Source organism: Oculina patagonica, chromosome 4 (genome assembly GCF_052425735.1).
Source record: "Oculina patagonica isolate OP01 chromosome 4, crgOcupat, whole genome shotgun sequence".
NCBI classification, from domain to species: Eukaryota; Metazoa; Cnidaria; class Anthozoa; order Scleractinia; family Oculinidae; genus Oculina; species Oculina patagonica.
Window position 1 is genome coordinate 59,811,750 of NC_135761.1, and position 14,578 is coordinate 59,826,327.

The window sequence follows — 14,578 nt, forward strand, 5'->3', positions numbered from 1 at the left end:
GGAGCATGTTTGGCTGCGGATGGCTCGGATGGGAAACGGTTTGCAACTTGAAATAGTTAGGCTAACGTTTTTTAAGTTTTTTCTGTGCGGCTTCGAAAACTCGATATTTGTAGCGGTTGCTTGATTTCTATCCGCAAATTAAGGTTATATCTTTCTGTAAATGTTCAAAGATAATGAACAATTACAAACAGAGGTATCCTGAAAATATTAAAATTAACTAGAAAAGGCCAGAGAAAGTACCAGGACTGGGAAGACTCTTTCCCCATGGCCACCTTTCAATCGCTCCAACTTTTCAATGCGAACTTCTTTCCCGAAGTTTCGCGTTTCCCTCACGCCTCTAAATGTCCCTGGGTCTCCGAGGATGACGAGTGCTCGCTCCACACAAGTTTTGTTTTTGTAATTTTGAACTGCTGAGTCATTATTTATTGTTTTTGTATTTTATTTCTGACTGACTGAGTCATTCTGATTCTAGGAATCAATTCAAGGGAGTTTCAAACTATTTTTAAGTGCCTATAAGTCTGTTGTTTGGTCAGTGTGTATAAAACTGTCATTATTTTTTACTTTGAATAGTAGTGGAGGAAAATTTTGGAGTAAAACTCAAGCGGAGAAAAATGACCATTTGCTTGTCTGGCAGTCTTGCACAGAGAAGAATTGATGTGCTTTCTTTTTACGCAGTGAGTATAGCAAACGCATGAATTTTGAGTTTTCTACCACACAATTATTCATTCCAAAAAGTTCTTTTTTTGTGAATGTCCATGTCTATGAATATCTTAAACTCATTAAAATATGTTTTACCAAGGTAATACAAAATCTACAAGTATAACTTAAATCTAATGACAAAGATGGAATTCTCTACCAGAATCGATCACTGGTTCGAGTAGCTTCTCTTCTTTTAAGAAAAAAATGATTAAATTTCTAATAAAATGAGTCTGAAATTGGCCTAGCTGCACATTCACAGCGAAATTACAAACTTATTGCTAACCCGAGGTGGCCTCCCCCATAAGCCTTGTGGTTTCTTGGAGGTCTCCTCGCCGTATCTTTTTAAGTTTTCTTTTTTTAATTTGTATGTTTAATTCTGAAGTGGCAAATAAATGATGATGTTGATGATGATGATGATGAAGGAAACATACCTGATTTGGATGCAAAATTGCAAGCGATGCTACACTTAACGAGTACCATTTTACATCGTTTACTCTGGTCTTCGACCGCCATCTTCAAAACACGTGAAACTCCTTCCTTTTTGGTACTTATCGAATAGAATTATGGGTAAATTACTAGAGTACTACCAAACAAACAATGAACAAAGCGAAGTGAATACGAAATTTCAAGATTTTTTAAAATGATTTTCAAAGAAAATGGTGAAATCCAAGAGGGCGGATCCCAGACGGCGTCTCTTATCACGTCATATGACGTCAAAGCCAACAAAAATTATGCCAAGGGCTTTAAACTCAGTGCAAAATAATTTTGCTGCGCACTAATAGAATGTAAACGAATAGAAGGAGAAGGGTTGTTTCCATCCACCCCACCCCCCGCTCCCCCTTTGTAGTGGAATTATGGGACTGATAAACATTAGTCACGTGACATAGCACATGGAGCGAGCAACAGTCGAGCGAGCGCGAGTCTTCCTTCTTCTTGAGTTCTTGTCGAGTCTGCATCTCCTCGTTTACAGTTAAAGTGTATATAAAGTTGTGTTTACAGTTCATTCTCGTAGTGGTGACTCTCAATTCCCCCGCAAGTCCCTTTACAAGTGGTGGAGAACCCAAATTTCGTCGAACTCATCTTGGCAGCTACAATTGAAGAATTGCAAGGCATCGTGGCTGGACTTGTCAGCGTTGTGAAAGACTTAACAACAAACGTAACTCAAGTAACCCAAACAGTCGGCAACATGGCCGAAGCCGTTCCAGCACCAGTTCAACACGAACATACACAAGGTCTTCGTATGCCTTCGATGCAGCTTCCTTCGTTTCGTCGAGATAGTGTGGTACAAGACGATATCTCGGAATTTCTGGAGCGGTTCAACCAGCAAACCTCACATCTTCCCGCCGGAACACGTTTCACCCTTCTTGAACAACAGTGTGTTGGCGACTGGCCGAGATCTGTGTTGTCAATAGCAAAAACTACAGAGGGCTACGCAGATAAAGCGGTAGAAGACCAATTTAACCTTTGCATTGAAAGATTACGTGCAGAATTCGGCGAATCAAAACAAGACAAGTGCCGCCGATTAGCAGCCGAGTTGAGCGCCATTCAACAAGAGCGTGGCGAGTCAGTGGAACAGTTTGCGTTCAAATACAAGAAACTACTGCATCAATTGGAGAAACTTGGCGAAAAGATTGCGAAAGATTGTCCTACCTTTGTTATTTCACAGTTTATTTCTAAAGTCAAGCCTAGTATCGCTCAGCAGCTCGTTGTGAAAGCATCAGAATTTGAAACCCTCGATAAAGCAGTCGAAGCGGCTCGTCGTGTTGAGTTGTCATTTCAAACTTCGCCCACCGCCTCGAAACCAAATCAGTCGCTCGATGAATGGAAAGTTTCACCACCGAATGCGTTTGTTTCCTCAACCTCCATGAAATCTCAAGATCAGCACTCCCAACGACAGCAGAGGGCTTGTTACACGTGTGGAGAAACAAATCATCTGTCGATGTCAGTACTGTCCAAAATACCGCAAAGACACGTCAAAACAACCGGAGATATGCAGAAATTACAATCGATTTTCCAAATCTAATTGCGAGGAAGACGGCAACAAAATGCTCATATGGCCAACAACACAAGTGCCAACGCTGTAACAAGTGGAGCTGTAAAGCTATCAAACACTCAGAAAAATCGCCCATCAAGCACACCTCGCAGCGCTGTTCCATCTGATGAGGTAAATTCTCTTAGGCAGCAACTCGTAGTCTTGTCTACTCGTCTGGAAAAATATGAAGCTCAGTGTACGGAGAAATCCTCGACTTCTATTCCTGCAGGATCTGAAAACCAAACCTCAACCTCAGCTTCACGACCACCACCTCCAGCTTCATTTGATCAGCCATCAACATCTACTCCATTATTTGGATTACCTGCTGTTACCATCCCTGCACATTCAGCAAAGCCAGAAACTCAGTTGTGTCAGCGTAATATTCTGTGGACCTCTGTTACATCTGCAGGTGAACCACTGCCCTTGCCATTGGATAGTTGTTGTTCTGTATCTCTTGTGAGCAAAGTACATGCTGATCTTGTTGCATCCAAACGACCTGACCTCAAGTATTGTGCCCTTGAAGAACACATTTCTGTTACCTCTGCGGATTCAAAGTCTGATCTTAAAGCAGTCGCCACTATGAAAATCCCCATCACATGGGAAAATGAAACAGAAACTGTCTTTACTATGCTCGTAGTTCCAGGTTTTGTCTGGCCAATGCTCTTTGGAGAGAACCACCTTCATGCGACTCAAGCATTGGTTGATCATTATGCTACGTCCATCACCTTTCGCCATCCAAGTATGCAGTTTCGAGTCCAGTGCTCGCTTGACAATCCACTTCAAGGTTTTGCAAACATCTCTGTACCCAATAGTTCCTCATCGTGTGCAAGTGGATCAACATCGCAGAAGCCTCATGTCAGTATTACATGCCTTCTTACCGGAGCACCACCACTGGGTGTTCTCAAGCATTCACAATCCCTTTACCGTGGTCTTAATTTTGTTACAGTCTGTGTCACCCTTTCTGCAGCTTTAATGGGATACCAAGTAATGCGTCAACCGCTTTGGATTGAGGGTAAAGACGTTCAACCAGGTGTCAAGGTTCTCAGTGGTCCCTTTGATCTCAGCCAAATCTCAAGTCATGTGAAACCTGAAACAGCACGTCCTAGCAGTGATCGGTGCTACAATGCTCACAATGTATCTCCAATTCCTGGTACTGGTCAAATTAGTCCATTCTTCTACCTGAAGAAAGCCTCTCAAGAAGCACCTATGCAGAGCAGCTTGTGTCTCGTATGCGTGAAGCACAAAAACAGTTCAACAGCATCAAAGCGGATATGAAGAGAACTCAAAGAGAATATTATGATAAATCATCCAGGGAACTTAACATTGCAGAAGGAAAGCAAGTTTATGTTAGAAGACCACCTCCGAGTTCACAACCAAAAGGATCAGCCATACGGTTCATTCGTCGATTTGATGGTCCTTACACTATTATAGGACATGTTCATGGTCGCCAGGATCTATTGCGACTTCGACACAAATTCACTCAGGATGAGATTAAAACAGTAAACATTGAAAAGATCATTGTTGTGCCAGATGAACTTTCAGAAGAAGTAGATTATGATCTCAGAAATAATGAAGAACCACCATCTAACACAGAGACAGTTACCCCTCCTGAATTACCCACTCGAAAGAGTGCAGCAATTGATCCTGATTTGGCAAAGTTAGCATTTGCTCTTGGACATTATCTGAACAGTCTACCAGGTGCAAAGGCATATGCATCAGAAGCCTGCAAAGTGGTGTACCAGCAGATTCCAGATGCACAGGAAATTTTGAAACGTTGCGGAAAACTTAAAGGACTGATTTCAAAGTGCCCTTATCTATCCATGTCTGGAGGCTCAAATGGAGGAACTTACTTGTTAAAACTTGACAAAGAGATGTTTGCAACTTTAGTTTCAGAAAACTAAAATCCCTTTTAAGAAGGGGTGGACTGTAGTGGAATTATGGGACTGATAAACATTAGTCACGTGACATAGCACATGGAGCGAGCAACAGTCGAGCAAACGCGAGTCTTCCTTCTTCTTGAGTTCTTGTCGAGTCTGCATCTCCTCGTTTACAGTTAAAGTGTATATAAAGTTGTGTTTACAGTTCATTCTCGTAGTGGTTACTCTCAATTCCCCCGCAAGTCCCTTTACACCTTGTACCACGGTGGGTGGATAACTAGGAATGCGTTTTAACATTGTAGTTACGCTTTCTCTAACACGGATGGACATTAAATGAAGTTGAGATAATTTTTGAGCTCACCAGTGTCGACTCTCGCTTCGTGTAGAATAAAAAGTCAATACACAAACTCAGGTTTGTCGAATATGTGATTAACTTTAGGGATTGACCACAGATCATGCAGTTAATATCATAGCAAGTGTCAGGTACGGCTGCAAACTGGATAAGTGAAAAATAATTCACAGACCTGGTATAATTCATCAGAAAATATATCTAAACACAGATTTATTAATATTACTGTTGGCTTTATTCAAAGGCTTATTAGCAAGAGCGAATTTAATTAATTAATAACAATAACATTTATAATGCGCAAATTTCATGAAATTTTCAAGTGCAACAAGATTAAAAACCAAAACTAGGCTAGAAAGCTTAAATTACAATTTTTAATTACATTGTTTAAGTTTCCATTACATGCTTTCTCGTTTAAGGAAACTAATAAAGTCATGAAAGCCATCTGGAAGACCCGGTGTAAGTATCTGACTTGTACGCATGTAATTCAAACCATCCCGACAGCCTGATAACCCGTCTCTCATCAACAAATTTCTACACACTTTAACTTTAATATTTGCTTAATTATATTCCATTTGTTATATGTAAATGAAGGCAAACTTGGCTTAAAAAAGAAACAACAAATCGCAACAATAGAAATAACTTATATCTGACCATTTGATTTCATGTTTAAATGTATTGACCATCAAACTTCGATAACGATACGAAAGAAGGACTGAAAGAACAAAATCAAGTCATTCCCCGGGATTGTTGTAAGTGAGATTTTATAATCTACATTCATTGACAAAAGTCGTTGGCCCACCCACCCTCATTCCCCCGTGCAGTGCGTTTCAGTTTGTGAGAAAAAGTAGGCAGCAATTGAAGGCATTAATTTTTTACATGCTACGCAACATTGCAAAAGGGGATAGGGGAAATTACATGACTTTTTCATGTTTTAAGTAAGAACAACAGAAACTGCAATGATTGTCAATGATTGTAGCCTTACCGAAATTCAATAGTGACTTTAAGTGAAATTAACTGGTGTTTACTACATTTATAATCACTTTATTTCTGGAAATATTTTTATGACAATCCGATGGCAGACTACCATAGTATACGAACTGACATGAATTAACACTCAACACGTCAAGTTAATAAGTCTTGTGATTCAGTTATTGCGTGAGATTCCAAAACACTTTAGTTTTCCAAGAGTGTGGTTACCATGTTCGTTTTTGTAGTCGGTGTCTCCAAACCTGAGCTGCATCACGGGAAGGTGGGACTTGTTTGTCAACATACCGCTGTCCTCGCGCCACACAGCATCATTTATGTCGCAGTTACACCCGTAACTGTTGTTTGCACAGGTTCCAGTTACTCCACATGCGCATTTGTAAGGAAAGCTGGAGTTGCTTCCTCCCCAATACGTCATCTTATCTCCATCACGTGATACCCACCAGCCATACATCCCACCATTTTGTAAGAGCACTGAGGCATGACATTCGTACTTGATAAACTGCTCACAGTGTGCAGATATGGCTGTTAGATTTCCCAATTGGTGAAGATTTGCCCCAGTGTACTGAACGTCACGACTGTAACAACCTTCTTTTTTGCATCCACTTACCGGCGTTCTGTCTTCACTATCGTGACTGATGACTGTCACGCCAACCTTGCTCTTGTCAGTCATGTCACAGTCAACAGTGAAAGGTGTCACGCCTCCATCTCCATCAGGGTCGATGACGTAAGAACCACTTGTAGCTTTGGGATTGTGTGACTTAATCTTACTACAACTTTTATATACTGCAAGGAAGTTTGAAAAGTTTCTTAATATACTAAGCTATGTTTGGTTTTGGAAATAACATGATTTCTAAAGGATGTACAGATCAAAAGTCATTTTCAAACTTATAGGGCAGTAAAGCACTTTGCCGTTGAATTCAGTTCTCAGTTTACCTTCTTTATATTTCACTCGGGAGAATGGTGGTTACTAAGTTCCTTACAATGCTATTATGTGACTGGCTGAACATTAGTCCCCCGACGTTTATGTTGTCTGTGGACTGTGATAATTTATTCCAATTTCCAAATATGGAATGAATTAAGTTTGTTTGTATCTAGCTACTATTATATCCGTATATACGGTGATTCCAAATGCGACATGATTCATGATGTGGTTTAAATTTTTAACAGAAACCTTTTTATGGTGAAGAAATTATTCTACATGACACGAGCATGGGACAAAGAAAAAATCTGAGTCCCCGATGAGACAAAGAAAAAATCTGAGTCCCCGACGGGAATCGAACACATGGCCTCCCAGATACCGGTTGGGCGTTCTAACCAACTGAGCTACGTGAGACTCGCTGTGAGCTGGGCCATTTTTACTAGGTTGATAAGTGGCCCAGCTCACAGCGAGTCTCACGTAGCTCAGTTGGTTAGAGCGCCCAACCAGTATCTGGGAGGCCATGGGTTCTATTCCCGTCGGGGACTCAGATTTTTTCTTTGTCCCACGCTCGTGTCATGTAGAATAATTTCTTCACTACTTATCACCGAGCTTAAAATCTACCATCTTTATTATTTACAACCTTTTTATTTTGAGCAATTTGTTTAGCAACATTTGAAATATTTGGGGCAACTTTTCAGCAATTTACAATCACAATCTGGATAGGGTACTCGATAGGACAAGTAGTTTTTATGTTGTTCGAGAGAAGCTACACGTAGGTGCTAATCGTCATATGGTCGCCTGAAAGCAAATGACAGCAGTCCTGGCCTGGGATTTTTTTATGGAGGAACAGGATTGAGTCTTTTCTAAAACAATTTCTAAGCAACTTTTAGGTATTTTTCAAAGCAACTTTTTCGCAATTTTCTAGCGCAATGTGGATTGAGAGCAACTTAGAAGCTAACTGCAGCTACGCGTAGGTGCTAGCCGTGGCATGATGGCTTGCAATTGAAAGCTCATGACAGCAGTCACTGACCTGGGAGTTTTCATGTTAAAAATTAGTATTGAATTTCCTGGTGTTGTAGAATTCCCTAGACTTGTGTTAGAAATGCATGGGTATTGAGACATATGAAAGTATATCCCTCATACCTTTGTGTTCGCAGTGAATTCCATAATATTTCTTCTTGCAGTGACAGCGATAGGAGTTCAATTCATATTCAGGAACACAGTCGGCACCGTTCTTGCAAGGATCGCTTTCACAGGGAGACTGAAAATAACGCACGAAAAGAAAAGTAATGGGGACTACTTTGTATTTGCAGTGAGGCTACAAACGAATTGAACTAGCTAAAAAGAGTGCAGACTAAATATGTTTTGCCTTACCCAAGGACTGTAATGATGGAAGGAAGCATTGGCGTGAAACTTTTTAGTTGCTCTGTACTTGTCAGTGGCCAACAACTCACACAGACAAAGACCTTTCGAGTCAGGATACGCCGCCATGTTAAACGAATAACACTTTGGTTCACCAACACAAAGGAAAGCGCAATCTAACTGATCTACCACCATGGACCATGTTATATTCTCTACCCGTAAGTAGTGGAAGGGATTCTGCTTAAAGTTACCAAAAGAAATGTCGCCTGTTGGATTTCGATACAAAGCACTTTTTTCCATAGCAAACACCATCGCTATGTGAGCTGAATGAAGAAAAACGAGCAAAAGTAAAAAAAGCGCCATGACGGCGCGCGTGCCAAACACAAATTGTGAGGTTTGAATAAAAACGAAGAATAGAAAACTTGGCAAAGTTATTTCATGCTGAACGCCTGAATATGTCACCTATCAGATGTTGATTTATAGCCTTTTATTAGTAGTTTTTACGGCAACTAAATATGTGAAATGCATCACGCAATGTAATGACCGACGAAGTACTTTGCGCTGTTAAAATACTTTAGTCAAGTCTTGACTTCGTTTTATAAAAAAAAAATTGAAATGTTACGTTGTTAATCCAAAGGATTCTGCGTTATTTTGAATAAAAGCGTCGTACTCTTCAATGTATATTTTAAAGTTTGAAATATGCAAACGTTCATTTGCCTTTGTTCTAATTAAATATTTATAACTTAAATGAAAGGACAAGCATTGGAATAAACCAATAAATAAAACTTATCACTCTCCTTTTTTTCTTCATTTATCACATTTTAATTGCCCAGTGTGAAATACATAAACTAGATACGTGCCCCAACTCTATTTGAACAGCAAGCACTGTTCAGTGTTGTTCACAGACCAACACAATTGTCAATTAAATTTTTAATTAACAATGCATTACAAAAGAAATCCTCAATTATTCATTCTAGTACGTCTTTCGTTTATGAATCGGTCATGTCTATAAATAACTTAAACTCATTTAAACAGTTTTACCAAGCATACGGGCTCTCTGTTGCATAACGCTTATCACGTTGTGCTTTTCTTGTGCTTTTATAAAAAAAATGCTCTGATAAAAAGAAAGATTGAGACAGCACAGGGTATCTAACTTGTATTAAAATGTACGATCTCAAATCAAATTTAGTGACTGATATTTCACTGTGTACAATTTCGTATTTGTGACAATTTACCAGGAATGTGTTAATTTGCAACAGTAGAGATTCCCTTGCTCTAATTTAGGAACGGCATTAAGACAATAATTCGAAGTTAAGAGAATTTTTAAGCTCGTCACTCAGTGTCGAATTCTAGTTCTTGTAGAATAAAAAATCAAGACACAGAAACAGGTTTTTCCAATACGTGATTATATTTGGGGATTTACCGCAGCTCAAGCAGTAAATATCATAGCTTGTGTTAGATACGGCTGCAAAACTAAATGACTCGAAAATAATCCGCAGACCAAGGCCGAAAGTAATTAATCAATAAATATATCTAAGTACTCTCTGAATATTTTAAGTGTTAAAATATAGATAGTACGAGCATCGTCCTTCAACGAGGAACAGTTTTGTCTTGCCAAGATGAAAGTTACTTGGATATAAAACTGTATACATTTCAACCGGAGTGAAGCCATTATTTTTTAAAGGGGAACGGCTGGAAGTGAATATTTTATTTACTTTGCTTTGAAGGGACTGTGTCACGGATTTAGCTAAATTAGGGCATGGAAAATGACCATCAAATTCATTGAGTTCATTGAAATATGAAAATAACCTCTTAACTGAATTAAAACAGTGAAGGAACATTTCAATAACACACCAAATAGAAAACACCAAATTGATATTTTTGTTGGCTTTATTAAAGGTTTATAAGCAAAAGTAAATTCAATTATTTACATGGTTTCTCGCCAAGGTCCTTCTGAAAGCCATATAAAAGACCCAATGAATGTATGTTAATAAATTCAAAACTAATTCAAACCGTCCGAAAAGTCAATGACCTGTTTCCACATGACTTCTCCAAGGTACCACTCAATTTAACTTTAAGATTTGCTTAATTATATTACATTTGTTATATGTAAATGTAGGCAAAACTGTCTTCACATAATATAACAAATCACAACAATAAAAATCACTAACATCTGACCACCAATCGTTAACGATACGAAAGAACTAAGTTATCTTGTAAGTGAATGTTATTAATTTAGGCGTTCGCTTAATTTACTAGCAATGTTAACTAACAAGCAAGCTGAAGTTGGACCAAACCGGTGTTTTATTACATTTAGAAAACTTAATTTATGTAAAACTTTATTGCAATCCGAGCCGAACTGACAGGAATATTGCCATTCAATATTAAATGCGATGTTTAGTCAATAAGTCACGTGATTCAGTTCCTTTACATTCCGTAACACTTCAGTTTTCCAAGGGTGTGGTAACCTCGTTCATTAATTTTGTTCCGGACACCGACGTCTCCAAACCTGAGCTGCATCACGGGAAGATGGGACTTGTTTGTTAGCAAACCGCTGTCCTCGCGCCACACAGCATCATTTTTGTCGCAATTGCATCCATAGCTGGCGTCTGCGCATGTACCAGTAACTCCGCATGCGCACTTATAGGGAAAGCTGGAGTTACTTCCTCCCCAATACGTCATCTTGTCTCCATCACGTGACACCCACCAGCCGTTCATGCTACCGTTTTTTACGAGCACTGAGTCATAACATTCATACTTGATAAACTGCTCACAGTGTGTAGATATGGCTGCTAGGTTTCCTATCTGATAGCGATTTGCCCCAATGTACTGGATGTCACGTTTGTAACAGCCTGCAGAGTCACATCCCTGCACCAACGTTCTGTCTTCACTGTCGTGACTGATGACTGTCACGCCAACTTGATTCTTGTCAGTCATGTCACAGTCAACAATAAAAGGTGTCACGCCTCCTTCTTCATCAGGGTCGATGACGTAAGAACCACTTTGTGCTTTGGGACTCCGCAGTTTTATCTCACTGCAACTTTTATATTCTGCAAGGGAGTGTTGAAAAGTTTAAACCTATGTGTAGTTTTGAAAATGGCATTCCAGCAGTTTTACAGCTTAACAACATTTTAGCAACTTTTGGGAATTTGAGCAACTCTTTGGCGAGCGATCAACTTCGAGCACGTTTTCCTAAAGCAATCATATTCAGCAATCATCAGGCTTCACTGAACCCAAATATAGAATTCTGTTTTTAAATTAAGTTCTGAACATTTCCTGTTTGCAGTTGTGCACGTGATAATCATAGTACAAGAAATTTCTTTTTTTTTTTTGAAAAGAGAGGAGCACTGTGGCCTTTTGTGACATTGGGTGGCCTGTGGATTTTGGTAATTTATTTCAATTTTCTAAATATGGAATAAGGTGTTTCTGTGTTAAGCACCTACATAAGCCGCGGGCATGGAGAAGTTTGGAATAACGGTTATTTTAAGATGTAAAATGTGTATTGATGAAATAAGCTAGACATACAGTCCATATCTATGATTAGAAATGTCTAATTTTGAGAACACTTTTTAGATTTAATTTTTGGTAGCAACTTTTCCCTTTATTTTGTGCAATTTTTAGCAACTCCGTTTTAGGCATGTTGGGTGAGTTCCATTATAGCTTTACATGTTTAACACAACAGCATCCAATATGGCGCGCGGTCCTTATCTCGCTTATTTGGCACGTGTTCCCGAGAATCCCTCGTGAAATCGGAGTTGTGGAGGGGGAAAAAAAAAAAAAATTGTAAGCCCATACTGTGTTCGCAGTGAATTCCATTATATCCCTTCCTGCAGTGACAGCGATAGGAGTTCATTTCATATTCAGGAACACAGTCGGCACCGTTCTTGCAAGGATCGCTTTCACAAGGAGACTGAAAATAATGAACGAAAAGATAAGCAATAAACACTGCTTTGCAATTACAGCAAGACTTCAAATAACTCAAACTATGTCTATACACTATATCTTACCCATGGGCTGTAATGATGGAAGGTAGCATTGGCGTGAAACTTTTTAGTTGCTCTGTACTTGTCAGTGGCCAACAACTCACACAGACAAAGACCTTTCGAGTCAGGATACGCCGCCATGTTAAACGAATAACACTTTGGTTCACCAACACAAAGGAAAGTGCAATCTAACTGATCTGCCACCATGGACCATGTTATTTTCTTTACCCATAAGTAGTGGAAGGGATTTCGCTTAAAGTCGCCAACAGAGAAGTCGCCTGTTGGATTTCGATAAAGAGCACTTTTTTCCATAGCAAGCACCATCGCTATGTGAGCTGAAAGAAGGAACATTACTGAAAGTTGCGCCATAGCTCAGCGCGTGGCGTGTCAACCACAAAAGGCGAAGTTTGAATAAACACCAGGGATTGAAGAAGGCCTTTTAAAGCTATTTTCGTGTTTAATGCCTGAATATGACACATATATATAATTTATAGTTTTTAATTAGAAGTTATTAAGACAATTAAATATGACGGTGGAGTACGTGGGCGCCGTGGGCGCAAGTCTTGAAAATCGCGTCTTACATCTGTTTAAAAAAAAGTTGAAAGATTTCAAAAGTTTCAGAGTTTCAGAGTTTCAGAGTTTTTTAAATTCAATTTTAAGGTGCGGTTAATACTAATGATAAGCTTAACGTTAACGGTAATTTAATATTTATGACTCTTGATGTGTCGACGTGATGATAGTTGTTGCATTGCTGGGAAGTGTTTGTGAGCCTTGCGAATATTTAAAACCAGCATAAATTCTATTACTTTCCTGCGATTATATTTTTAGACTTTTTCTTTTTCTCGTCCGTGGGAGAAAAAAGGGTTAGAGGATTTTTTAAATAGTGCTGTAGTATGAAGACCATTCCTGTAAAATAAACAATGCTGGATTTTCACTGACGAGTATTTTTCGCGCGTTACGTGCGTGAAAAAATTTAGAGATAATAGCGAAGCGCGCGGGCTCTAAAAAGACAGGCTCAAAAACATCAGCGCCTTCTGAGAGAAATAGAAGGAATCTAGGCGAAGTTTCCGATTTGTCTAAGTGTCTAAGGAATACCGGCTGCTTTAGAAAATGTTTTAGGAAAATCGTCCGCCATTTCGGTTTGCTTGTCTGAGTATTGTCTGAGTCGTGACGTCACTCGCGCGCTTCTCTATTTATGAACGACTTGGGTAAACGTGCAAGCCGTTCATACCTTGTCTCTTAAGTTTTCCACGCACGTAAACGCACGTAAAAAAAAAAAACGCGTCAGTGGATTAAATCTTTATCGGAATAAGTTACTAGCACGCAGCAGACAAAACATTCAAAAATTAAAAGTGAGAGAGGGAAAATGAATTTCACTTTGAAAACACGTCATGACCAACATAGATCGATGTTAATTCATTGAGGTGTTGCTTGCGCTCAAAAATAAATGGGAAACTGCAAGGGTGCTCAAAAATGCATGCTCGTGCGCAAATAAGATAATGCAGTCGAGTATATAAGGACCTTTTGTAAAATTCTCAAAGAAAGAGCCTGCAATTGTTTACTTCGATAGAGATAATTATTCCATGTACGAAAAAAATCACGTATTAAATAATTAAAACCCTTGCGTACTAAGTAATGAAACGAACTTCTTAGAAAATATACCAACATGACCCGCAAATTTTATTTTCATAGCGCAAATCAGAAGTTTTTTTTTCAGACTGCTTGAAGGGAACGAATCAAAACGAAATATCCTCTCTTGCAAAACGAAACGAATTTATAAAATAAATATAACAAACAAAGCTGAATTGTAATAAAAAGTTTTATGTGATGCCAAGTTAAAAAAAAAATGAAAAACAATAAATATTTTAATAGGGATATACCTGACATGCACGTTTTTTGTTTTTGTTTTTATGCTTCAAACAGCTCGGTTTGCGAAGTTATCAATGACATACTTCCATTTTGACACAAATTTGTCTGCGTTACGTTTTACATATTTTCTTACGAAATCTATTGAGATTTTGACAAAGGCCGAGCTTTTCCCATAATTTTAACAAAAGAATGAAAACCCAAGAAGACACTGAGTTGCTAGGCAACAGACCTATTCGCTTCCTGTGCCAAAGTTTTTCGCCAGTGTTAGGATCTATAGGAAGTCCTTCCTTTCTTGGACAAATTACTATTTTATTCTTCCCAGAAGTAGGATTAAGTGGTGTTGTCGGGCAGTAATCAAACCAACGTTTACAAACGCCAAACCCCTAACGAACTCAGAGAAAAAGGCTTCAATAATTTATTTCCAACGGCAAAATTATTCCACGCACGAGAATTAACCAAGCCATTAACAACGCGGGTGTTCCACCTTGCCATAAACATATT

General features: G+C 39.0%; 1 protein-coding gene across 3 annotated transcripts; it reads right to left on the reverse strand.

Moving 5' to 3' along the window:
* Window positions 1-5,860: 5,860 nt before the first annotated feature.
* LOC144647787 (contactin-associated protein-like 2) lies at window positions 5,861-13,041 on the reverse strand. Of its 3 annotated transcripts, none has more exons than XM_078507483.1 (3): window positions 12,233-13,041; window positions 8,007-8,124; window positions 5,861-6,727 (listed from the first exon to the last, which is right to left on the reverse strand). In XM_078507483.1, exons 1-3 carry the CDS (start codon window positions 12,575-12,577, stop codon window positions 6,102-6,104), a joined length of 1,089 nt encoding a protein of 362 aa, XP_078363609.1. In that variant the 5' UTR covers window positions 12,578-13,041; the 3' UTR covers window positions 5,861-6,101. The 3 variants fall into 3 exon arrangements, with proteins under 3 accessions (XP_078363609.1, XP_078363608.1, XP_078363610.1); XM_078507482.1 differs by lacking the exon at window positions 12,233-13,041 and adding an exon at window positions 8,238-8,592; XM_078507484.1 differs by lacking the exons at window positions 5,861-6,727; window positions 8,007-8,124 and adding exons at window positions 10,119-11,275; window positions 12,021-12,135 and having other exon boundaries at window positions 12,233-13,035.
* Between the last annotated feature and the right edge of the window lie 1,537 nt (window positions 13,042-14,578).